Source organism: Cryptotermes secundus, unplaced genomic scaffold, assembly GCF_002891405.2.
Source record: "Cryptotermes secundus unplaced genomic scaffold, Csec_1.0 scaffold709, whole genome shotgun sequence".
Classification (NCBI taxonomy): Eukaryota; Metazoa; Arthropoda; class Insecta; order Blattodea; family Kalotermitidae; genus Cryptotermes; species Cryptotermes secundus.
In genome coordinates this window covers 1,552,340-1,579,585 of record NW_019738358.1, presented here as the reverse complement: position 1 = coordinate 1,579,585, position 27,246 = coordinate 1,552,340, and the positions used below count along the sequence as shown (strand labels likewise).

At 39.7% G+C, this 27,246-nt stretch overlaps 1 protein-coding gene across 1 annotated transcript in view; it reads right to left on the bottom strand.

The window, feature by feature from the left end:
• LOC111870863 overlaps positions 1-27,246 on the bottom strand; it is a 104,213-nt gene that overhangs the window by 33,798 nt on the left and 43,169 nt on the right. The window contains exon 3 of the mRNA XM_023863456.2: positions 6,213-6,317. Coding sequence (XP_023719224.1) covers positions 6,213-6,317 — 105 coding nt within the window. The remainder of the gene's footprint in view (positions 1-6,212; positions 6,318-27,246) is intronic.

Sequence of the window (27,246 nt, the reverse complement as noted above, 5' to 3'; positions counted from 1 at the left end):
CGGTGACTATGAAGAAAGCAGTCTTCTGGGATTTGGCACCGTGTATATGTGGTGTTAACCGACGTTTCGGAGGAACGTATCGCCTCTATCTTCAGGGTAGAAGAAAAAATATAAGAATTTTGCAAGCAGAATTCTTATATATTTTGTTCCTCCGAAACATCGGTTAACACCACATATACACGGTGCCAAATCCCAGAAGACTGCTTTCTTTGTGATCTGTCATCTTTGAAAGCACCTGCTTTTCTACATCTCTGCTACACTGAAGCACATGGTTTGGTACAGGTGACTCTCCTTATACTTTCAGGTGGCATTCCCCCCAAATCACTGTGAATACTGAAAATGCATTAACCAGGAAATGCATTGCGTGAACACTGAGTGCAGTGGAGAAGAAACAGAAAATGATGTAAGTCAAAATGGCGGCATGTGCCAGGGAACTGCACCCACAACTCACTGGCCATGCATGGCAGCTTCTACTGCAGACATGAAAAAGACACTGATGCTTCTTGAGAACAACTAACTAACTCCATGGACCCCAATCTTTCTTCAGAAATCACAAGTTGCTCAATAACTCAAGATCTTCCTAACATTTTATGGAACTGAGTGTCCATAACCATGTTCACAAGAGCGCTCCACTGGTCACTATCCTTAGCCAAATCAGTCCAGATCATACAAACTCCATCCTACTTCTCTAACACCAATTTTAATATTATCATCCCCCCCCCTACATTTAGGTCTTCCTAGTGTTTGTTTCCTTCTGGCTTTGCCACCAGAATGCTATATGCATTCATATTCTCTTCCCCTGGCATGCTCCATGCCCTTCCCATCTTGTCCACTTTGACTTGTTCATTCTAATTTCATTTGGTGAAGGGTACAAATTATGGTGCTCCTCTTTATGCAGTCTTCTCAAGCCACCTACCATTAATACCTCTTCAGTCCTATTATCCTTAGAACTCAAATACCTTCAGTCTGTGTTCTTCCCTTAATGGCAGAGACCAAATTTCACACCCATACACAAATACAGGCAAAATTAGTTCTGTATATTATATGTTTTCTAATAGAAGACATGAAGACCAGAGATTACGAACTGAATGATAGCAAGCATTACCTGAATTCTATCTGCTCTTAATTTCCTCAAGAACAAAACACTGACTTGTTACTATCATTCCCAAATATTTCAACTCAGCCACGTTTTCAATGGATCTATTAGCTATATTTGTGTTATTGTATTGCCCAGTATTCTGGTGACAAGGTGTCAATATACATGTACTTGGCTTTCTCTGTATTTACTGCTATATCAGTCTCATGACACTGAAATAAAACCGTGGTTAACAGAACTGTGTAAAACTGGAGTGCCTTATACATGTTTTACAGTGAAAACATCAACATATATTTTAATTTATTCAAATGTATAATTTAACAATTCTATACTTTGTATTTAAAAAGTATTTTTGCAAATATTTTAACATGTTCATAATTAACACTACTACTAAGAAAAACAGGGGTATGTGGTAGTGTAGTGGATTGAGGCACGATGTTACAAGCTGGAAGGTTGCTGGTTTGAGTCCTAATGAGGTGGATTTTTTTTTTTTCACTTTACTTAATCCTTCCAGCCGCACTATGGTCCTGAGGTCGACTTAGCCTCTAACAGAAATGAGTACCAGGAATCTTCCTGGGGCGTAAAGGGCAGCCGGCTCGTAAGGCTGACAACCTTACCACCATTTGTGAGTCAACTGTCTAGAAGATGTGGGACCCTCAATCTCTCACAACCCTATGGGAATTCATGGCCAATTGCAGGAATAACGTTACCTTTTAGCTTTACTAAGAATAAAAAATCAGCTGTACTAACATATGATTGTAAAATATTTGCACTAATAATAATTTATAACTGTCAGCTATTATTTTAAGATGTGCTCTAGAGGAATGAGTTGATCAGCTTAGGAAACAAAATATATGCTTGAAAATTGCATGGAAAAAGAATGAGGGAACCACTATGTAAAGGGAGAATAATAACAGAACATATGAAGACTGAAGAATTGTACTGTATCTTCCGAGTTATAACACCATGTAGTTTGGTGAAAGTAAACCGACGTTTCGGAGGAATATATCGCCTCCATCTTCAGGGTCGAAGTGTAAGCCAAGCAAGAAACCAGCATGAAGCAGGCCATATAAAGATAACTGTCTTCTGGAATCTTATGCAATGTAGTCTGGTAGATCATTACCAATTATTAGAAAGGATTTGCCTTCTCTTTCTGAATACTGAATTTATTGCCTCTGGATTGCAGAAAGCCAATCTTAAATTGAGGAAAACCTTAAACTGAGGAATATGAAATAGGAAATTCACCATGTTATGAAATATCCGTTATCTCCTGTGGTCGCTTATCTCCGTCAAGTATCTGTTTTAGGGGGTGTATGTGTTATAAGTGGGGCACTTTTTTGTCTCATTCTTCACAGACACACAACTTTCACCAAAGCTGAACCTGTTCTATATGCTTACAGCATTGGGAAATAATTTACAACCTTCTAACATTGCATAAGAGACTATACACATTAAGTATGCATGTAACAAGAGTGACTGACTGACTAATTTTAACTAACATATCACGCTAACTAATTAACCAACTACATGATGCTGGACAGTAATTATGTTTCTTTAATTCTCTTATTGGGGGGTGAAGTCCAACTGGGTCCACTCGTCACGGCGGCCATTGATTGGCCTATTGTAGCCTGCCTCAGGTGATTATGATGATGGAGAATTTGATGGAATAAAGATTGACAGGGGAAACCGAAGTACTCGGCCCCAGCGCCACTTTGTTCTCCACAAATCCCACTTGACCAGACCCGGGATCAAACCCGGGCCGCCGCGGTGGGAAACCAGCTAACTACTTGAGCTATGGTATGGCCCTCATGCTCGAGAGTAACTCTCAGCTAGTCAAGAAATATACTGCTGCTGTGGAACTCATAGAGTGATTACCATGTAAGTTTGATGTTCCCATGGTGATGGCTATGAAGATTCTTGTCTTCTAGCAGGTGACACCTTTTTGTCTGGTAGATACTTAACTAATGTTTTGGAGGCCCATGTAGATGAAGGCAGTAGGTTCTCCAAAACATATATACAAATATCTACCTGATCACGTGGCATCTGGACCCAGAAAATAATAACCTTCACAGTCATTACTATGTTTACAACTTATTTCTTTTAGTTACACTTTCATATTATCCTTCCACGTATGGCCATATCTCTGAAAGGATAACAAACCTCAATCATTGCTAAAAATCCAGTTTATTCAATACATCAGTAATGGTGAGCTTGGTCACATATGCTGAATAAGTGTCAAGCTTAAAAAATATCTGGGTATACAATTCTTTATTTCAGCATCCTGTTGCAATTGTTCACATTAGCGTACATTTGTCTATAATCCGTCTAAATTGCAACACTTTTTAATTTTACACTTCAATACACTCTCTAACACTACACGTTTTGGCCTCAAACTGCCGAAACATGTAGTGTTAGAGAGTGTATTGAAGTGTAAAATAAAAAGTGTTGCAATTTAGACGGATTATAGACAAATGGCCGCTAATGGGTATATACAAAATTCTGGTTTTAAGGAAATGTTTTGATGAAAAACGGTAACTAAATTATTAGTGTAATGTTAATTTACATACAAAAATATGCGGTTTAGGATGAACTTTATACCTGTGTATACAGAAATCTTATCTCTTGAGTTTTGGCATTTGAGCTTAAGAAGCGTTTGCCATCATTTCAATCCTTCATACTTGTAATACTCATACAGTACCAGGAATTGGTACTGTACCAGTTTCACTATATCCATCGTTCTATTATGAGTGCCTCTATTGATTTATGTCAGTATCAATTATTAATCAGCATTCTCTAAACTCTTCTACTAGGAAACAACTTTTGGCAGGACCCCTTGCAAAAATGTCTATGTACTGTACACAGCAATGTCATGCATCCATAAGTCTGCTGATAAATTTAATGATGAATAAATGCTAGTAACTATTCAGATATTTTATTAATTAATTAGTGATGTGAATATATTACTGCAGTTTCTGGAATAATGTAAAAATAAACTACACTTTCTATTGTCAGCAAGACACTAGTTGCTTTATTAATGAGCACATTATATAATCTAGATTTAGAAATGCTAGTAACATGTTGAACTAATAGTTTGTAAAAATTTGTAAAGCAAGACAGTTTCAAACAGACCTCTTGTGTTTAAAATAAATACAAGTCACACAGGAATAAAAAGGGCAGTAGACTGTTTTTCCTGTTAATTCTGTTTGTCCTCAGACATAATACTACATCGAATGGAATATTATTCATTTGAGACCTAGAACACAGAATTATGAAGGTGAGAATATTACTGACTTGCCATCACATTAAATATATAAAAAAACTCAGTCACATAAAGCACAGCTGTGCAGATCTATGCATCAGAACAATTTAGTGTTTACTTCTGCCACAAGAAAGCATAACAGAGTGGAGTAAGAAAGATAAATGAAAATAAATAGTGAGTTTTTAATATTTTCTGTATTTTCTTATGGTTTGGAAAAACATCAGTTTCTTCTGATTTATCTGATCATGATTACTTGGGTTCAAAGGGTGAAATATAAAGAAGGCCATGTTAGTTGAAGCAAATTTTAAAAATATATGGACTTTATAACAGACTAGTGTGCTAAAACTTCTATAGTGTTAACAAAAGTATAATTTCTATATACTGACTACAGTTACGCTCTTTTTCACTTTCACTCTTTTCGTGTTTTCCAGGAGCGATTACACTGCTTTATATTCTTGATCATTAATAACACAAAATATTTGACTTTCAGTCTAATAATATATTTTTATATCCATTTTTTAACGTTTGCATCCTTTTAAGAAATTCTTTTATACCAACTGAACTTAAAAATTACTTTAGTAATCTTCCTTGTAAATATTAAGTTTATAATGCGTCACTTTAAAAGCAATATTTACATCATACCCATATATACAAGCTTACTTGGCAAAATGTATAAGACACTAACAAATTTCTTGGTAACCAATATTATATATGCGTTATGGTTACTTAGTTCTGAAATTTATCAGAACAGAATACTGCAGTTCAGGAATTGGGTCCATTTCTGTCCTCAGGCAAAATGGTACACCCAGTTAGGTCAGCACATTAAAGAGAGTTTACTCAATCAGTCCACTGATTGTGATAAACTCATCCTAACAAACCCAACTGAGTAACAGTCTCCCCTATGAAGAGGGTAACAGGACCAGTTTCCAAAATTCTGTGCTCTGTATAGAATTTTGTGCAAAGCACATCCTCGAGAAATCTGTTAACTATACATGTTATACTGCATAGTCAGAACACTTCAGAAACGACTTATTTCTCTTTGCCATGCCATTTAAATTCACAGTTTCATCACATATCTGAGCATCATTTAAAGCACTTTGTACACTCTCTTTTGGTGTATTAAGCATAGCAACGGATATCTAATATTATGAAATTCTTCTGTGTTAGAAGTGGCAAGAGACTGAAAGGCTTGAACAACATACACAATCTTCCATAAGAAATTCAAATTCAATTTGTTAAATCAGAGTTTCTCTCAATGTTGAGTATTGTGATTGCAGTCTTCTGGGGCTGACACTGTGTTGTTTGACAGATGGATACCAAAGCTCTGCAGAAATTTGCTGCCTTCAACTTCTATCCCAGAGTTAGAGGCAGAAGGTTCCTCAGGAACCTTGGGACACATCTATCAAACTCCATAGTCCCACAATCCAGCAGACCATAATCCTGGCTCTATTTTCCTGTATATGAACATTACAATGTTTCTTGTAATAAAATCTTGCTCTAATGCTGCCTATGCAGAATATTTCTATCTATGCAAAATTCTTCATCTGAAGGGGTGAAAAGATGGTCTAAGATTCTAATTTTATATTCAATTTCACTGCAAATTATCCCTTAACTTCGGCAATATAAGCAAGAATTAGTTTAGTAATGAGACAGGTCACTGAATAATCTCATTTCCTTACATGGAATAAACCAATAACTAATCTGATATAAGAATCAGTTCCTTTCGGTTAGCTATATACACAAGCCGCTTACTTCACATTTGATGCCCATATTTTAAGTACCAATTTGCTGAAAGGCATAACTATCAGTTCACTTTGTGTGTTTATCTTACATTTTGTCAGATCTTGGCATACTCACTTGAGATAGGCCAGGGAAAAGCTGCCTTAGAAATCCGATTGTTCTTTTGTCTCTTGCACTAACGTCATGCCTTGGGTCACCTAGATTTAGTGTCTCTAACGTCTCCTGAAAAAGAAAAATTTATTTTAACACCATATAAATAGTATTTGGTTAATATCTTCAAAGCAAAATACTGAATGAACTTTTGATACCTCTGAAATAAAAAAAAAAAAATTAAAGGATTTGTTCATCAAGTGTACAGAAATTAACGTAGCTTTTGTGTTTGCATACTATTCTTGTACAAATATTATAAAATGAGAATCACAAGGCTCTTTCTGTCTGCTAGAGTATCTCATCTCCAAAAACACCTAAATAGATCTCGATAAAACTTAGCGTCGTGATTCCACACTAAAACTGTTAGCCAAGCTTAATTCTGGTTCATATAAATCCAATATAGGGTTAATACTCACTTTAACTGAAGTTCAAATCAAATTTAATTTGCTTTTCTAGAACAGGTTCATTGTACAAAGGAAAAGTTCATAACATAATGTACAGATATTAAGGCATAAACATTTTATTTAAGACATCTTTCAGTATGGCAAACATTTAATGAAACAGGAGGAAAACACTTTCTGACTCTGTGCTTTGTCATATCTGTAGTTCATAACGGATTTCTGTCTACAATGAATGGACATGAGAACCGATGAGACCGCATGTAAAACCACACAGAACTCAACTTGAAATACATGTAGGACTCTTCATGGGTACCGCCACAATTATTTCCAGCAGGGGACAGCCAGTTTTTCAGGGAGAAGCCAAAAATTTGCTTACTAGCTCACATTTAAACCACTTACAGCAAGTCTTACTGATAGCTCTATAGTATTCAGAAGAGAACAATATTTTTGTTAAACACTTTTAAATTTTGTTAGTGATGTTAACTACATTTCCTTCTTTTCTTCAAATGTTACTGTTTTTAAGTCTGAAGAAGGGGGCAGACATTTAGTTTGCCTCCTTCCTGTCGGCCATCATTGGCAAACTCCAAATAGAAGTACACATACATCTTTGCACTTCTCAGTACCATCAGAGAATCCATCAAAAAGTAGCTTCGGTAACAAATATGCTCCAAGGAATATGTATAGTACATATCTTCAAATTTATGACTTTAAGGTCTAGTTCTTACAACTTCTTTATTACATCTGTCACAACACAACAAATATCAAGATCAGTGCCTAGTTTCGGCTATCAATAGCCATCATCAGGCAAATACACGGTTAACATATATACATATACATACATATATACACCACTGAACTGCAGTACTAATAAAATTGGATACAATACTATTAATTATATAAAACACTTGATGTTAAACAATTAACATTAATTTACTACATCTACATCACAAGCCTCCTATACAATTTTATGTACTAAAATAGAGAATATTCCAATTTGTCCCTGGGAATGCAACGAAATTACAAAACCAACGACTGATTCGATGATATAAAACATCAATCTAAGAATTGTAGTCTTGTTTTATACTATAACTTCTGTTTTATATAATCTGATTTATTGTATTTTTACGTCAAGTGTTTTATATAATTAATAGTATTATATTAAATTTTGCTAGTACTGCAGTTCAGTGGTGTATATATGTTAACTGTGTATTTGCCTGATGATGGCTACTGATAGCAGAGCCGAAACTAGGAACTGATCTTGATATCTGTTGTGTTGTGGCGGTTGTAATAAAGAGGTTGTATATTGTAACACAAAAGGATGCATGAAATTAAAGAAAAAAAAGTCTAGTTCTTATTTGAAGTGAATTTTAGTGCTGTACAACATTGTCCTACATATTTCTTTTTTAAATCTTAATTAATTGCTTCATCCGTTAGTATAATGTTCATTTAAGTTTCCTGGTCCCTTGGATAACATTGTAACTGAATATGACAGCAGCTGCTGCTTATTTCTCTTGTAGAGTTAATGAAGATGTACTCTTAGTTGTCCTCTACTTACCAGTCACTGACAGTTTTTACAACTTCATTCAAATAACAAAATTCTGAGCTTTAGTAACAAGAAATTTCATATGCGGCACTCCAGCTATTGTCTAGGTAAGAACGCATTCGCTTCACAAAATTTTTATAGCTGTCATTGCATAATCATATAATTAACTTTTTGCCTAATGAACCAAGAAATCTGTGTTGCAATTACATAACTGAAGTAACTAACAATCAATTAACGCTCTGTTAGAGTATGAAGGTTTATAGAACCTTCATACTGTAACCAACCATACTCTACCAACGACTGACACTAGAAACAATTTTGAGATGATTTATATTTCCATAACATTCAACCTATTTATTATCTTTCCAGATCTTTCTCTTCCAAGTGGCCATTTCGAATCGGTATGTTATCACCATTCGGGGATTGCTGACAGACCACTGTACATTGAAATGGCATCTACATGTTGTGGGCCTCTAGGACGATGTAGTATGAATCAAACTGGACAGAAAGAGGGATTCTCCTTCCACCTACCTTGTTAATGCTCAAATTTGGTGAGGCACTGCATGATCTGGAGCTCTCCATGATTAGAAGGGACAGTTATTACAAGGGCCTCAGTCAGAAATGTTCTCATTAGCATTTAGGAAATGGTATTTTGGAGGTCCGTAGGGAAATCTTGAGCACCCTCAATGGGTCTTTCTTGTTTTTACCATCAAAGATAAATATCTCCCTTTACTGTAAATTCTTACACTTAAATTTCCTTAAAACACGAGATTATATAATGTAATTATAAAACTGTATACAAGTTTTACATACACACTGTAATTCTTACTTGTTTTGCATATTTGTGGTGAATCGACTTTTAACTTTCCCCCTTTGTAGGTCCTCGCGATCTCACTCAGTTTATAACTTTTTCTTCAACTGCAGTGAAAGGCGGTCGCATAACGAAAACCGGACAAAGACGAATAAACAACCACAAATAAAATTCAATCCTGATTTGTAGTGCCGAAACTAAGGGTTGCACTCCTTGCCAATTTTCGGTGATGAAGACAGACTTCATAGTTTCTTTAGCCACTCCAGGAATTTTACTGAGGGAACTCCTTTGCATTTCTAGTTCCAGATTTTAGTTCCAAACACATATTTTTTTACCTAATAGGTTATCAAATTTAAAAGCAGCTGCAAGTGGTTTAACTAAAATGTCAAGAGATGGCGTACGGGTTTCAATTATAATGTCAAACGTGAAGAACGAGGAAGGAGGAATGTTTCTGGATGATATATCTCGTTTTCAGCACGGAAACAGTCACGATCCTTAGGTATCTGATATACAACAGAGGAGGTAAATGATTTTAAATCGAAGGCGATGAGACGGGTTCGGCATCCTAGTAGACATAAGAATACAAACTAAGTCTTTACATTGAAACTGGGAAGAAATATGACACAAAAACAAACGTCCACATAATAAGTACACAGCACATTCTAAAGAAAAGCTCAATCAGGGGGTCATATTCAGGACGACTAAAGAAAACACACGTAAAAACAAAATAACTAATAATACTATTACATGTGACTAGCTCCAAAACATAAAATACAACAGCGCACCCCGGATGATGACCCTCTCTACAACGTGAGACAAAATAACATAAAGAGTTTTACATCATAACATGAGATAATTAAAAAAAAATGAATTATAAATATTTTTATAACTTTTAATAGTTACATATATTATATTGTAACGGATTTGATCAACAGGCAACAGCACTGTAAATATGGTCCAACACGCAACAATAGAAGAAGCTACATTTTCTGTAGATCCGACCGATGCGCCAATAGACTGGCTGCATGGCGATCTCGTGATATGTGTTTACTATGTCCGTTCCGCTTCTATATAAGTGAAAGAATTTGTTCAAGACAGTTACATCAAATCTGAGACAGTAAAATATGGTCTCGAGTCCCAAGGGACTCAGACCCGAGAAAGACTTCACTGGCAAGGGCCAGCAGCACATAAAAAGGCAGACCTGTCCTCTCGTCAGAGAGGGCACCCCACAGAAACAAGACCGTTAACTGTTAAAAGTAATAAATATCTGGTCGACACCGAGACTTACTGACTGACTGACTGACCGTCAGTCGCAATGTGACTTTGACTTTGACTCTGATTTGGAAGACATTTACGAGTAGTAGTAGCGGCAGAAACAGGCAAACAGAGGATAGCAGTAAGTTCGAGGAGTACCAAAGAGTACAAGAAGTCAGACTATGAGGATTTAACGTGTGATTTGAAGACTTTATGTGCGCTGTAGTGAAGTGATATTGGGAGTGTGTGATTTAAGGAGACTTTTATAGTTCCTGTGATATAAATCCGTGAAGACTACTGGACATAGACCGAACAGAGTAGCGTGGAGTACTTTGTAGTGAGAAAATAAGTAACAATGTACTAATAACGAGTTGTAGTTACGACCTGTAAGTGGTCAATAAATCAAATTAACAATCAAAACCCAGTTTTTAGTAACTGTGTCACGTGACATTACGATTATAATGTTTAACATTAATATGGATTCATATTAGAACATTTCAATAACAGGAAACATATTTAATGAAACTGTCTGAAGACTTTCCGAGATGTAGACTGAAACATGTAGCAATTATTAAATAAAATAAAAGTAAATAGATTCGTTTGCTTTCATCGTTGTGATGACGGCCAGAATACCACAAAAACCACAAACTAAGTACTGAGATTGTGTCTGTCTTTACCTCGTGACATAGTGTGGAATTCAAACGAGATATCAAATAGCTTCACAGGGCGAGTCCTTTAGAAGCTAATGATTACTAAGCCAGTCAAGAAATCCTCTCCATCTTATGGAATCCAAATATTAAGTATTCTAGTCACAAAAGCATTGTCACGTATTTCACAACCTTCCATGTTAGTTCCTGAAGCCGTTTACCTTTAATTTAGTTCGGGGTCTGTGTAACTTTCTGTAGCATGCTGAGTTATTACCCGGTGGGTCTGTTAGTCCCCCTCCACAGCTCACAAGATGGAGAACTATTCCTTACCGCCTGCCATTTTAAGTTTCTTTTATTTTTCGTAGGTTATGTAATGGAGCTTTCAGTACCAAGACTACATAGCGCCCGATAACGGGATGACTGAGGAACTGGAAGAGATTTAGAAAGAAGCAGGAGTGGCATAAGCAGGAACTAGTATTTTCTCGGAAGGAATGAGCCTAGCAACGATAGAGCGGATACACACACAAACAGCAATTTGATCCCCTAAACGTATTTTATTTTCCTCAAAACAGGGAAAATAGGCTAAAAGCAGCCTTATCACAACTTTCTGGCGCATTATTCCAAATTATTCCATTCCCTCTCCATTTTTTTTTCGAAGTACAATTCTGTATGTAAAGTAAAAGTAAAAAAAAAAAAGTAAAGCTATCCCTGTAACAGGCCGTGAAGGCCCATGGGGTTGTGAGACGTTGAGGGTCCCACATTATCTAGACAATCGGCTCAAAGATGGCGGTCATGTTGTCAGCCTTACGCGCCGGCCGCGCTTTACTCCCCAGGAAAATTATTTAATTTATTTCTGGTACTCATTTCTGTTAGAGGCTGAGTCGACCCCAAAGCCATAGTGCGCCTAGAAGGGTTAGGTCAATTTAAAAAAAAATCCAATGAACTCATCGCGACTTGAACTCGCGACCTTTCGGCTTGTAGACAATTCTGTATGTACATAGAGAAACTCACCTTACACATCTGACACTGAAGATATAATTAGTATGTACCACTGAAAAGTCGGCAGCACTTCTCACATACAAAAAGTGTTAACTCCGAAGAGTTCATCAAGAGGTTACTACCCTGAAAGACTGAAATCAGTAACTCACAAGATGGCAGCACAGTGCAAGTAGTGGGAAGTGCTCACAAATCTCAGATATCATTAATTCTCGGAGCAATTAATGGGTACTGGGGAGACTATCCCTGAGGTTAAAGCGACTGGAGTGTGAAGCTGACCATTCACCTCCTTCTAGTACCGAGAATAAGATAGGCGGGGCTATACAGCAACATTCCCCTATGTCTCCATCAATCAGAACTTAACTACGTAATTAAGCACTGCGATAATTTCACATTTTTCTGTACTATTTATTAAAAATATCCGTAATTAAAGGAGTATGAAAACAGAGTTTCTGTATTCATACCATACACAGCCGCATTAAGTGTCAAATTACCGCAATTACAGAGATAAACTTTCCCTTCGCTGTTACCTGAACTACTATTACTATGTGCCCATGTGTGTGTGTGCGGGAATGCTATGATAAATTAACTTATACGTTAGACAGTAATCCTTTAGAGTACTAACAACCTGAAACTAAGTGGGAGATGGGCCCTTCTTGAGAAGCTGTCAGTCCCTCAGCTACTCATAATTTTCCCAAGATATTACGGAAGCCGAAGTTTAATTACCGTGTCCACAAGAGCCCTCCACTCTTCCCTATTCTAAGCCAGATCAACCCAGCCCATACCATCCCATTCTGTTTCTCTAAAAATAGTCTTAATATTCGTTTAGAACAGGTAAGCCCGCCTCTGGAGTCTAGTGGTCAGAGTTCCTGCCTACAGATCCAGAGGTCTCGGGTTCGATTCCAGGCGCTACCGATTTTCTAAGAAGTAATGGGTCTCGAACGGTGTCCACCAAGCCTCGCGAGGATAATTGAGGAGCTATTTCAAGGAAATAGCAGCTCCGGTCTAGAAAACCGAGATTAACGGCCGTGAGGAACCGTTGCGCTGACCACGTGACACCCTCTATCCGCCAAAGTTGGCACTAACGTCGCTGACAAGCGGTGGTAGCTCGGTCGGTATAGTTCTCTTGTGGACTACAGGCCACGGATTTATAACAGGTAAAGATTAAGGTATCCTTGTAACAGGCTGTGGAGGCCCTCAGGGTTGTGAGATGTTGAGGTTCCCAAATTTTCTAGACAATCGGCTCACAAATAGCGGTGAGGTTGTCAGCCTTACGCGCCGGCAGCTGTCTCTGAACAGTATTAACAGACTGTATTTGTAAAGGAGGCCTAGTGTTTTTCCTTTGAAGCAGTAACTGAATTTTTAAATGTGATTCAGATTAATTTCATGCTTCAATGAAGACATTAAAAATAAACATGGAAGAAAACGGTAAGAAAAAGAAGACAAAAATAAACCAATTAAGACTACCGCTATGCTGTATTTCTGGTTCTCACAGTGGGGACTATCATTAGTACAATATTGTGGGCCTAACACTGTGCAGTTCGGTGAGAAAACCAAACGGAAGACTAAAAATAAGCAAGCGGCAATGATTTCTTCTTTGGCTTACTGTTCTACCCTAAATATGGAAGCTATAAGATTCTCCGAAACGAAGGTTATTTTCTTCATGGCATTATAACACAGAGGATCGTACACTTCAATTAAAGTAAATACAAATTATATACATATGATTACATGATTGAGTGATTAAAGACGAGGTTTGGAGTAGTAACTGGATTTAGTGGACGCTGTAACACACAACTCATGACTACAAATCACTGTCACATAAAGAATGGCATTATCAATCACTGTCTTTATTGCGTTGCTTGGTAACATCTTCCAACAGTGGATGATCCTCTGCTCCAGGGCTCACTTCCTTCCAGGTTGCAGGCCATCTCACACCAACCTCCTACTCTTTTAACTTAGCCGACTCAGGACTCTTCCCTCAAAGTCAATGTTACTTTAATATCGCCAGTCAGTTCGTCTTGGTGTCAAGCCCCTTGAGGATCACGACCAGAGATTTCTTTCCCCCCTGAACTCTTGCGGTAATACTTTTTATGTAACATCTTCTCTAACGAAAATTTGGGCTTCTCTCATGAATATGCTTAGCTTTTCGTCAAGTGTACATTTCGTACATATAACATGTTGAAAGCAGTCTTCTGGGATTTGGCACCGTGTATATGTGGTGTTAACCGACGTTTCGGAGCTTTTACCGTTTCTCACGGTCTCTTCGCTTGCGAATTCCTTATATTTTTCCTTCTACCCTGAAGATGGAGGCGATACGTCCCTCCGAAACGTCGGTTAACACCACATATACACGGTGCCAAATCCCAGAAGACTGCTTTCTTCATAGTCACCGCCGTGAAAGCCTCAAATCTTACATATAACATGTTATCGAAAATTCTTTTGTACTACACACAAGTCACACAGTACATGCTATACAGGGCAGATCATGCTTATCTTATGTATCTTATGCTACAACGGCAATTTAGTCATTTGAACAGTCTTAAGCTTGACTACCGCCAGCTGGTCCCCGTTGTATAGCCTCGGAAAGATCACACTGAAAACACCGCTTTCAACAGTTACTACACTGTTGCATGTTACACAGCCGTTACTTAGTATTGGCTGTTTCACTGGTTCCACAATTCTTGCTTAAAGCAAATATATTACAGTGTTTAGGTCTGCATAACCATAACTGATGAAAGAAAGTACTATGTCACAGTTAATTAGACAACATCTGTAGGCATCTCCTTCTCTTTATTGAAGTTTCAAGCTGCTAAATGATAAATATTATAACGGATTTGCTCAAAGCCTTTCTAGGCAACGGTTCGGTAAACACGGTCAACGTGCAACAACGGAAGAGGTGTCTCAATGCTATTGCGCGTTGCTAGGCAATAGCGCACAAATGAAGACGCTAGCTATGAATCATTTCACTTGTTCTCTGTGTGGTCTTCCTTATGGAATAATATAACTGTATTTTCTGTGTGTGGTCCGTGCGGAGGCTATATAATGAGGTTTACATAATAATAACAGTAGTCTGAGACAGTAAAATATGGTCGCGAGTACGAAGGGACTCTGACCTGAGAAAGACTGCGCTGACAAGGACCAGCAGCATATACAAAAGACAGACCCGCCCTCTCGTCAGAGAGGGCGCGCCACAAAAACAAGACCGTAACTGTCAAACAGTACACCAAGACTTAATGACTCACTGACCGTCAGTCACAATGTAAAACTGTATAAAAAAGATGTAAATGCAATCTGTCGGCAAGATTAAAAGTTACTTTTAATGTTCATATAAGTGGTGTGTGTTCGTCTGTGTACACAAACACTGAATGTACATCGCCGTGTAGTCAGAGATTAAATAAACAGTAAATATGGTTGTGTTGTCAATATCATTGTTTTGTCAAAGTTCTCTGCCGTTTACAGAGGTGTAACCAATTCAGTTATGTAACGTATAAAGATTTACATTCTTCTTGCGTCCTGATGAATGGAGATTAGGCGTCAAAACCGGAATGGCCTTGCAGATACATGCGTGTACGTATTTGCGCAAAGTTACACTTTACTTGACCCAAGGAACAATAGTTGTTTTGCGTACCTAAGCCTCTAACGTAAGTGTTAATTATATTACATATTTGATTTGATGTTTCCACTGTAGTGACTATGAACAGTATTGACTTCTGGGATCTGGGACAATGTAGTTCGGTAGTCTACAGATGTATCGGATGAATATATTTCCTCCATCTTCAGGGTTGTTGGTATGTCCAGCAAGCAAATATGTTACAAGGCTTCACATCACACAAGACAAAATATCGTCTCAAAATTACGCATTCGCTGGAAACGCCCACAGGAAATGCAATTCTGACACATATGGATCAATATGTATAAGGGTGGGATATAAAAAGAGAAGATTCAAATATAGGGGGCTTTGGCGGGAAACCAAAAGGGAAGAAATCACTTGGAAGACATGGTTACAGTTGGGAGGATAATATTAAAATGGATTTTAGAGAATGAGATGGGGTGGTATGGGCTAGATTTATCAAAATGTGGACCAATGGAAGACCATAATGATCCATTTGGTTCAATTAAATGTTGGAAAATTCTTGAGCAACTGGTGCTTTCTTAAGACGCACTCGGCACCAATGAGCTACTAAGCTGGTTGGCTCTTTCGTTCATTTGTTTCGTTGGTGGTTCCTTGTTTGTTTAGTTAATTATTGAGTTTTTATTTACTTGGTTGGTTAGTCAGTTGATTAGTTGGTGTGTTCGTTAGTTAACTGACTGGTTTGTTTGTTAGTTTTTTAATCTGTCTGTTTGTTCGTGAGATGGCAATCTGTTGACGATAAGAAGTGACTTTTTATTCCAGGAAACATTACCGCTGTACTGAAGTTCTGTTCGTCAGAGAAAAAAATTCCCTTGGAATTTAGTGCCGTAGCTGCTAATTTCGACGATACATTAACTTGGCACTGTAAAAAGAACTTGGGATATTGATGTAGGCCATTCGCCTATCTCAGGAGAAACATTTTGGTTACAAGTTCTCGTGTTCTACTACCGCCTTGTGTACTAACAAATTGATACAACTAATTTAACCCCAGTTGCGGTGAATTCTGTACATATAAAACGTAAAAAAATGCGAAGCTGTCTCTGTAACAGGGGCCACGGAGGCCCATAAGGTTGTGAGACGTCGAGGTTCCCACATTTTCTGGACAATCGGCTCACAGATGGCGGTGAGGTTGTCAGCCTTACGCGCCGGTAGCGCTTTACTCCCCAGAAAGATTCCTGGTACTCATATCTGTTAAAGGGCCATAGTGCAGCTGGAAGGATTATGACAATTGAAAAATCCAATGACCTCATCTGGAATCGGACCCGCGACCTTCCGGCTTGCAGCTCAATGTCTCAACCAACTACGTACACTACAGCGTGCCCCTCCCCTGCTTCTACAAACTAAACAAAACCAGTTAAACACGAATCTAAAAGTTAAGAATATGTAAAATTATAACGCTATATATCTGACCGTTTTAAACTCAGAACAGAAGGTAACGATTACTGACAATAAACTGAACAAAATAATAAACCAGCATAATACATGATACATTTAAAGTATGAATGTAAAGTTAACTTCGTGAAATTACCTTTAATTTGAATTTATTGGTGCTTAAAGCTGATTTTCGAAAATGCCACCGCCGGCCGCAACACAGGCTGCCGCTCGGTTGTGAACCTCGCCGGACATACCAACCCACCACGCCTTAGGTACCTCTCAAGTGTCGAGATAACGAGAACGCTCTGTCTGTAGATGGCTAAAAATAGCGACCCGCCAGCTGACAGACGCGGTTCACACGAGGACGTGTACGGGAATGAAAAAACGGTCATAACACCGTAACCGTCCAAAATCGGACACATGTTTATATGAACGTTTTTGATCACAAATACCTAGGAAATCACCTCCTGCAGTTATGCCCTAAAGTCGTGAAACACCCCGTATATATATCGAAACATTACGTTAACGAACACACAGCAATCGCTGAAAGCCATTTTACAATGCGGAGACACGGTTATTGTAATGATTGAGCAATGAATTACGTAATGTATACTGAGAAGGGATTCACATATCAGTAGGCAAAACGCATACAGGATTACATGGGGACTCGCAGTTGCCTCGTTGTTCTGCGCTCAGCTAAACCTGCAGAGACTTAACGAAAGGTTCTCACCAAAGCAGACTGAACGAATCGTGTAATAACCCGCATACCAACAAAGGCTCGAATTCCATATTTTCCAGCAACAGATACGTAGGTGTATGTTCTTCCTGATACAAAAAGAAACTGAGGCAAAATGTAAAGTTTCTTCTATTTAATTAATTAAGCATCACGCCGTGAATAAATTTGGGACAGCTTCACGTCCGGCCGCTTTATTCCAAAGAATAGAACCCTATGTACCTATTGGATAGAAGACTGGGTTGTCCCTGGTCTAGAATCTGTGGGGAAATATAATTTTTCTTTCCTCTGTCGAGAATAGAACCCCGACCGTCAAGTCTGTAGCCCGAGATATATAGCTCCAAATAGTCTCTAAGATTATAGAAATATTCATGGACACTACCGTACTAAGTCTGTATGCTACTTACAGCGTGCGATCATTTCAGAGCTTACCGCAGATCGTTGAGTCATACAAGCGGAAGATACTGACGGACCTGCGGGGAGATTCCGGCTTCTAGCGGAACCGTAAACCGAAGAGCGTATAAACATTAAAATTTCACTTTTATTATGCCCCAATAAATCGTCCAACAGCTACTGTGGTAGAAGCTTGTACTGTATGTATAAGCCCACTCATAGGTCACTGTTGTATTGTATTTGAACCGTATGATAAACAGCAATTCCTTCAGTTATTTCCTGAGTTCAATTGGCACGTGTGAGTTACACAATGGTGGACCAAGCGTACATGTGCGATAGCTATTTGAGGAATGATTGTGTAAGACATGTAAGGGAAATAAAATCGTAAATAAACTTCAGATAATGTGACACACCAACTGTAGGTCTATGCTGATGATGTGAATCCACTAGGACTAGGTGATAACATAGATATCACACAGAAAATCACACAACGTAACGGACGCTAGTAAGGTGGTTGGTCAAGAAGTAAACATAGAGAAAACTAAGTATATGTTGCTGTCTCGTCACCAGAATCTTCATGATATGACGATAGGTAACAGATGTTTTGAAAATGTGGAACAATTCCGATATTTGGGAACGACAATAACAAATCAAAACCTGATTCAGGAGGAAATTAAGAGGAGATGGAACTGAGGTAATGTTTGCTACCACTCAGTCCAGAACCTTTTGTCCTCTCGTTTGCTATCTACAAATAAGAATATAAGAAAATTATAACTTTGGCCGTGGTTTTGTATGGGTATGAAAATTTGTCTCTGTCTTTAAGGGAGGAACATAGACTGAGAGTGTTTGAGAACAGGGTGCCGAGGAGAATATTTTAAACCATGAGAGATAAAACGACGGGAGGTTGGAGAAAACTACATAATGAGGAGCTTCATAACTTTTACTCTCCTCCTAATGTAATTACAATGATCAAGTCAAGGAGAATGAGATGGGCAGGAGATGTAGCACACATGAGGAGAAGAGGAATGCGTATAAGATTTTGATTGGAAAGCCAGAAGGAAAGAGACCACTAGGAAGACTAAGATGTAAGTGGGTTGATAATATTAAAATAGATTTTAGATAGGATGGGGTGGTATGGCTCAGGATAGGGACCAGTGGAGAGCTCTTGTGAACACGGTAATGAACATTCGGGTTCCATAAAATGCTGGGAAGTTCTTGAGTAGCTGCAGAACTGGTGGCTTCGCAAGAAGGGTCCAGCTCCATGGAGGTAGTTAAATAATTTTCAGACACGTCAGATCTTTACTGGACACCCATAAAATGAAGATGAACTGTATCAGACCGCTGACTGTTCGGTTGAGAGAAAACGGGTGGAACTGACGCTAGTCTTGAATATTCCTCTGGGAACATCCTCAGATGTCTTAGGCATGGGAACAGAACCGGAAGCCTCAGGTTTCAAGTTTCTATCTCTCTCTGTTTACACAAAAATTTTCAAGGAATAGAAATGATTACTTACAGAGGTCCTAGAAATGCTTACGTAACAATTGGGGATATTGCTAGCATCTGCTGTGACCGAGATGGGGGTTGTTTGCTGTTTAGTCACTAGAGGGTAGTCATGTGACTGGGGATCTGAGTGTTGAAGAAAAAGGGTCGGGTTTCTCCACCTGATCACCTCGCGGGTTTGAGCCCTGCTTCCAGATAACCGCACTGTATAACAGAATATTTAACAGATTAAACGGGATCAAAGAGATAAATTATCGAGGATCTCAGTAAACAGGAAAAGTAAATATAAATTTGACCCTGCGCTTAATTAAGCAGTAGTCCATAGAGATGTATGAGAGAGCGGAGACGTAACTCCACGCATTCTTTAACCTTGGCACAAGATGGAAATGAGTGGTCTGGTTCAGGCCCAACCTGCTTTATCCTGGGGAAGATGTTTTGGTATGGAATGTCGGGTAGGAACGAGACCCGATACAGACAAAGTCAGGGTGAGAAATATTTTTGGTTTCTAATTGCAATCAAACCTCATTTTCAAAGTCTCCCAATCCCCAATTAATGTATTGTTCATATTCGTATTCATAAATCATCAAATTCTGATGATCTACTATGACTGAAGAATTTAATAGTTTGTTCGTAAAGAAAAGAAATATTAACCGTTTATTAATATCAGTCCAGTTAATTAGTAGCTGTGTCGACATTGTCAGAATTCTAACCCATAGTCCAATCACTATGTGGACTGAGCTACCCTAGCTCCTGGACAACTCAGTAACGGCTAACGAAACTGCCAGTTGAAATTAGCAACTCTGTATTAAAAAAAAAGACATCTTGAACAGGAGCTCAATTACAGCAGTAAATGTGAAGAAAGGTAAATATGTCCCTGTACTTAACCTAATTAAACACTAGGCCATGAAGGCGTATTGGGGAATTGACGTATATACCCACATTTTCTTGATCTCAGCACTAGTTGGAGGTGAGTGGTCAGCTTCACGCCCTGGCCGCTTTACCCCTGGGGGAAGAACATCCGGTACCCATTGGATAGGAGGCCGGGTGGGTCACAGAACCGGTCTGGACAAAGTGCAGAAAACATAATTCTTGACCCTATCGGGACTCGAACTACGGCTCCTCTGTCGGCTAACCCGTAGCCAGTCGCTGTACGGATTACGCTATCCAGTACCCACATAATCGACAATATTGTCTTCAGAATCACTGGGTTTTTGGACGTCCATTTTCCGGTATTCTAAAGAGCATAGCGTTTCGGAAACTGCATCTGTTTCCGTCCTCAGGTGAGGGGGAAACTACTTATTGTGTTGGGCCCGTTAGAAAGAGCTAAGCCCAGTTGTTGGACCAGTGATTCTGACTGTTATATATCGTCGTCAGAACATTCCAGAATCGACAATAAAGTAGCTCTGCACACGGAAGACTTTCACCTCCATTATCATTATTATTATCGCAAATTGGTTGTAACAATAACTCGGTTAGGAGGATTACGTGAACAATATTGCGTCCGTAGGGACAGGATGCGTAAGACTGCATTCACTGGCAGCGACCAGGAGCTGAGAGGACACAGACGGTGCTGCCCCCAACGGAGTGACAAGTAGCAACAAACTCTGTCTTATCAGCTGAGCGTTATTATTATCAAAACAAAGAAATTGTGGAAGTACGGACTTCTGGCTTGTGCAGCTGTGTAATTCATGGAGTGCCCAACATTTCGGAGGAATATATCGCCTCCATCTTCAGAGTAGAATTATAAATAAAGCAAGACACCAGGAGAATCAGGAGACAAGCTAAGCTGACAGACAGTGTCTGTTACTTTTATGCTTGATTTACCTTTCCACCCTGACGACGGAGAGGACATACTCCTCCAAAACGTCTGGCTCTCTGTGAACCACACTCTTGGTTGTCACCGCAGTGAGAAACATAAATTCAACAAAAACTATCACCATACGTTCTCTGCATAAAGCGTATGAAATGAAACCTAAGGGAAATGTTGCACCAGTCCATCCGTCCTTTATCATGATGTACTATGAACGGAATGCGATGACCTTTTCCTCTGTCGGTTATTTACGACGCCATATCAAGACGATATATCGTCGAATGGCAAGACTAGCGAGTGAGGAATTGGAAAAAAGTAGAAAAAAAAGCGGATGTGCCCTAATAGAGGTAATATTCCGGTTTTCATTGAGGAACTCAGGAAAATCATGAAAAAACTCAGGCAGATTAACCTGTGTCTCAGTTGAGACTCGAACCGAAAACTTTCCGAATACAAGGCTAGATTGTTACCGCTATACCAACTTGCTAGAGTATATGGAAATGCCCTTGCTGTCTCTGAGAGTTGTATTGCTACCGGGAGGACAACTACATACATATATAGAGCTCGATAAATGTTCTGTTTCGTAATACTGATCTTTACCTTTTAGAAACTGGATTGTTTATAAAAAGGGGGCTTTCGTAATGCAGTAAAGATTTCCGGGTAATGTCATGAGTTTATGCTTCCGTATTGGTGTTCTGTTCAGTTCGCTCACTAAACAAACACAAATCTGTGTTGTATTCTTTGCATCTTCCTGTCTAAACTATGATGCGTAAGAAGCAATAACTGCTGCTTTGTCTGAGCAAGCCCGGGGGTGGGAATGTGTCTTCAGGAACTGTTCGGCGCTCCAGATCAGTAGAAAGCCCGCGAAGTAAGGCCAATGCATGTTCGCCCTTTGAAGCCCAGAGGTAACCCCAACATCCGTGAGAATTCATCGGGCTGTTCAACTATAGTGCTCATGGCTATTGCTTCAGGCAATTTACCGGTTGAATCGCTTGTAAACTTACGGTGGACGTGCAGTGCATTGTACACGTATATATTTCTGGAAGTAAATATTGTTAACTTTTAAATAATTCTTAGCGTTATATCAAGGTCGACTCACGTAAATAGAAAATTACATTTTAAACGGAACAAAACAAGGACATACGAGGATCAAATAATACTTTCCACTCACAGGTCACTTCATTTTCACAGACAGAAACATTTCTACACTACCTGATATCTGACATAGAAGCTATTCAGCTATTTTTTTTTTCTTTTTAATGTTAGTGGGGTGGGACTAAGTCCCTTGTACTGCGTCCACTTCTAGCCTATTGTACCAGCCCCAGATGATAGGTGAGGGTGATTATGGAGCAATTGGTGGAATGAAGATTGGTAGGGGAAACCGAAGTACTTGGAGAAAACATGCCCCAGCGCCACTTTGTCCACCACAAATCCCACTTGACCAGACCCGAGATCGAACCCGGGCCGCCGCGGTGGGAAGCCAGCGACTAACCGCTTGAGCTATGGCGCGGCCAGCTATTCAGCTAACTTCACGAGGAAGCTGTCTTTGAAAATTTCATAGTGACTCAACCGGCAAAAAAGAAGCCCCTGTCTTTTATGCAACTCCAACACTCATTACGTTCTTGACGCTTTGCATTAACATTCTCGGGGAGGTGCAGATCAGTTGGTATATCGACAGGCTACCTGATGGACGACGGGGGTTCAATTTCCGGCAACGACAAGAGAGATTTTCCTTCTGCAAGCTCCGGCAGCTTTACCCCCCGGGAAAAGAGCACCCGGTATCTATTGGATACGAGGCTGCGTGGGCCCCAGAGGCGGTCTGGATAACGCGGAGAAGAGAAAATTCTTGACCCTACAGGGACTCGAACTCCGACCCCTCGGTAGTCCAGCCTGTAGCCAGTCGCTATACCGACTATGCTATTTCGCTCCACAAATTATGAAGCTCCTCATTATATTGTTTTGCATTCCACCTGTCCGTTCCTCCATTTTACAAGTTTTCAATCCTTCCCCCCCCTGGCACTACAGCCCCAGTGGCCTAGGCCTACCTCCATGAACTTCTCCGTTCATTTCGGTTTTTCTAGATCTTACACATTCGGTAGGACGCCTTGGGCGGGTGATCAGTTCGTCGCAAGGCCTCTACCTGTACACAAACACAGAAAAACGCACACACACAAACTAAAGATCCATGCCCTGAGTGGGATTCGAACCCACGATCCCGTTTCCAGCGAGGGAAGATAGTACATGCCTTAGACCGCTCGGCTACCGTGACCGGCTTCTCAATCCTTCTATCAATCAAAAAATCAGCCATCCATGTAACTACGTGTATTTGTGTCATTTAAACGAACCGTACGAAATTATTATTGTATGCTGGTGGGTTGTGTCCGTGTGTTTTCTTAGGAACTTACCGATCAATGTCATTTATCGATGTAATGCGTTGTGATCTTTGCACAAAGTTTACGCAGTGACAGCATATAGGGAGATTGTGTAACAAAGTTAAAGCTGTGCCTGTAACAGACCGTGGAGGTCCATAGGCTTGTGAGACATCGAGGCTCCCACATTTTCTAGACAATCAGCTCACAGATAACGGTTGTCAGCCTTACGCACCGGCCGGCTTTTATCCCCAGGAAGATTCCTCATACTCATTTCTCTTAGAGGCTGAGTCGACTACAGGGCCATAGGGGGACTGGAAGGATTAAGTCAATTAAAAAACGAAATGACTTCATCGAAAAACGAACCAGCGACCTTCCAGCTTGTAGCATAGTGCCTTAAAAGGAGATTGTGTACGTATGATTTATCTTACGTTTCGTGTCATTTCTCTTTTCATAATCTAGGCTAGATACGGCTAGATACGGTTTTTGTTCTTACGTGCGAAGAAAACTGCTCATTGCTGGGTTTCGTTTGTCCTACTCTTCGGCCTTAAAGATGGAGGGGACACGTGCCTCTGACACGGCTGTAAACACAGAGATGGCTTCATTGGTACCCGTAGCGACCACTCTGAGAATCTCAAATACAAATTTAAACTATGTGTTGGACTTGTAGGAGGATATGTAAGGAGTCAGGATGGCTTCTTCGGTAGAGGTTAGACGGCTGGGGTTCGATTCTCGACAGGGGCGAGATTTTTCTCTTTTCCACAGCATCCAGACCTGTCTCCTATAAAATTTGTACTGGGAGTTCTTTCCCAGGGGTTACAGCAGCTGGGGCGTGAAGCTGATAATTTACCTCCATGTTGGAGCTATACTCCACTCCGCCATACGTGTTCATGGCATAACACTTAGTTAATTAAGCATAGAGATAATATTACCTTTTGTAGAAGAAGGTATGGAATGTATTGTATAAGTTTTTATATTTGTAACGGTTGTACGTGGTCAGTGAAAGTGAATGTTTATTGTTGTTTCCTTATGGTCTACGTGAGCTATATTTATGTCCATTCCTCTTTGTGGAATGGTCGGCTTGCATGCCTGTGCGGTGTGAATTACTTGTGTGGAACTTTCAAATTAAGGAGGGGAGATTGTATATATGTATATTCTGATTAGTCCTCTAATGGCCGTCAACCAATGTCATTTATTTTTCTTCGTCTGTTTTCCACACGTAGGTTCAAATGATTTCCGTTACAGAGCCATCTTTCGAATTTTTCCTCAATTATCTTTTGTCTCCTCGGTGGGTAGGATCACGCGGTAGAGTAGTTGGGTGATGCAATATGTTATAAGCCGGAAGGTCGCGGGATCGAATCCCGATGAGTTGGATTATTTCAATTTACCTAATCCTTTCAGCTGCACTATTGCCCTGGGGTCGACTCAGTCTCTAACAGAAATGAGTACCAGGAATCTTCTTGGGAGTAAAGGGCGGCCGGCGAGTAAGGCTGAAAAACTTACCGCCATCTGTGAACCGATTTTCTAGAGAAAATGCGGGAGCCTCGACAGTTTTTCTGCAAGTATAAATTCCTCCACCGATCACAGTCGCCTCACGTTCTAACACTGGGGTCGTGGGTTCGAATCCCACTCTAAGCCTGGATGTCTGTGTGTTTTTATTCTCTGTTTGTGTTGTTTTCTATGTGTAGGTAGAGGATTTGCGACGGGCTCATCCTCCATCCAAGGAGTCCTACCTTCTGTGTAAAAGGTCAAGAAACTGAAAAAGCGGCCAAGGCCCAACAAAGGGCTGTAGAGCCATAACAGAATGGAATAAATTCCTCTATTTACTGTTTACATATTCAGAGTATAGATCTATATTTATACTTCAGGCATTCTATACGAAGTAAAAGAAATGGCGATTTATGTGTATGTCATGTCATGTGGCGCCATGTTGCCCGGTAGAAGTTACCAAGCTACACGGCGTCACATCCCAGAGGACGGAAAGTACTATACTTTTTATTGTTTCTTACTAATTCAAACTTCCACGGCGGTTCACACTCAAATGCTGATCATGCTCTCCGAACTTTGTACCATGTGGATGTGAGTAGTGACACAGACGAAGCACATGCTACCTCCATCTTCAGTGTCGAAGTGACTAGGGTAGATCAGTGGGTGGATATTCAAAAATAAAACAAGTTTTGATTGGTAGCGTACTGTCTTCTGGGATATACTCCTAGGGCTCTGTACTCTGCTGAAAATCAATTGACGTTTCGGACAGCTTTGCTTGTCACCTGATTTCAAGCTGGTTTCTTAATCTACTTATTCTTCGACCCTGAAGATGGGAGCGATATGATACTCCGAAACATCTGTTGACTATACAGCGTTATAACCCAGAAGACATAACTGTTCACAACTACCGCTGTGAGAACCTCAGATCCTACATAGGTTTTGGTCCAAAGGACCAAAGGGCCCATGTTTCTCATTTTTTACCTCCGAAACGTCGGCAAACCTCCTCACATTTACACGGTGTAAAGACCCAAGACCACAGCCACCATCTGTAAGGTTTCATTGAAAGTACAGCGCAGCTAGTAAAAGTTTAAATACTTGCTTCTGAAGTATTATGGCGTGAGTATGGATGTTTCTGTGCGTCTTTCTTTGTCTGTGTACAGGTAGAGGCCTTGCAACGAGCTGACCACCCGCCCAAGGAGGCCTATCGTATGTGTAAGATCTAGTAAAACCGAAGTGAAAAGGAGAGTTTCATGGAGGTAGGCCTAGGGCCGAATGAGGGCTGTAGCGCCAATGAAAAAAAAAAAACGTTCTCACTCTAGAACAGGCGACAGTTTGCGTGTACGTATTTATGTACTCAGACCACAATAATGGCACTGCAGTACATTAAGCGGTCAAAACCGGCCTAGATTTCACTTCTGTAAAGGTACAGTCTCTACAATACTAGTCTTGATTCAATCATGTAGCAAACAGACATAATAATTTGCTGTAGTGTGCATTCCTTGGCTCTCGTGTGGCAAACCGTGCCCAGGTCACTTCTGCTTACTAAATTCTCCGTGGCTGGATCGAACGGATCCCAACGTGAACTAGTTCACTCCACAACTTCACTTTTAACCTACGCAACAGGAAGTAACAAGACGGAGAAAATTATATAACCAAGAACTCTAATATAATTAACACGTGATCAATATTCGGCAGAAAACAAAATACAAATATAATATTTATTTATTTGCGTGCTGAGATTAACAGCCAGTGGTCAATTACACAATCAGTACGAATACAAATAACAGCAATATGACAACAGACGACAAAATAAAGAAGAAACAACAAGAATACAAGGCTAATTAAATCAGATTAGGCTTCTAACACTCAAAAAAGAGGTCCTAATATAACTGTAAATTTACGTACTGTATTTGCGGTTGAAACACATCAAGATGGAGGACAGTGGCTAGAGGAGCAAGTGAGGATGTTGAAGTTACAAATGTTTCGAGCAAACTCGAAGGCCGAGTGTTACGAGGAGAGAGGGGCAACACTTAGTGTCACTAAGAATATTT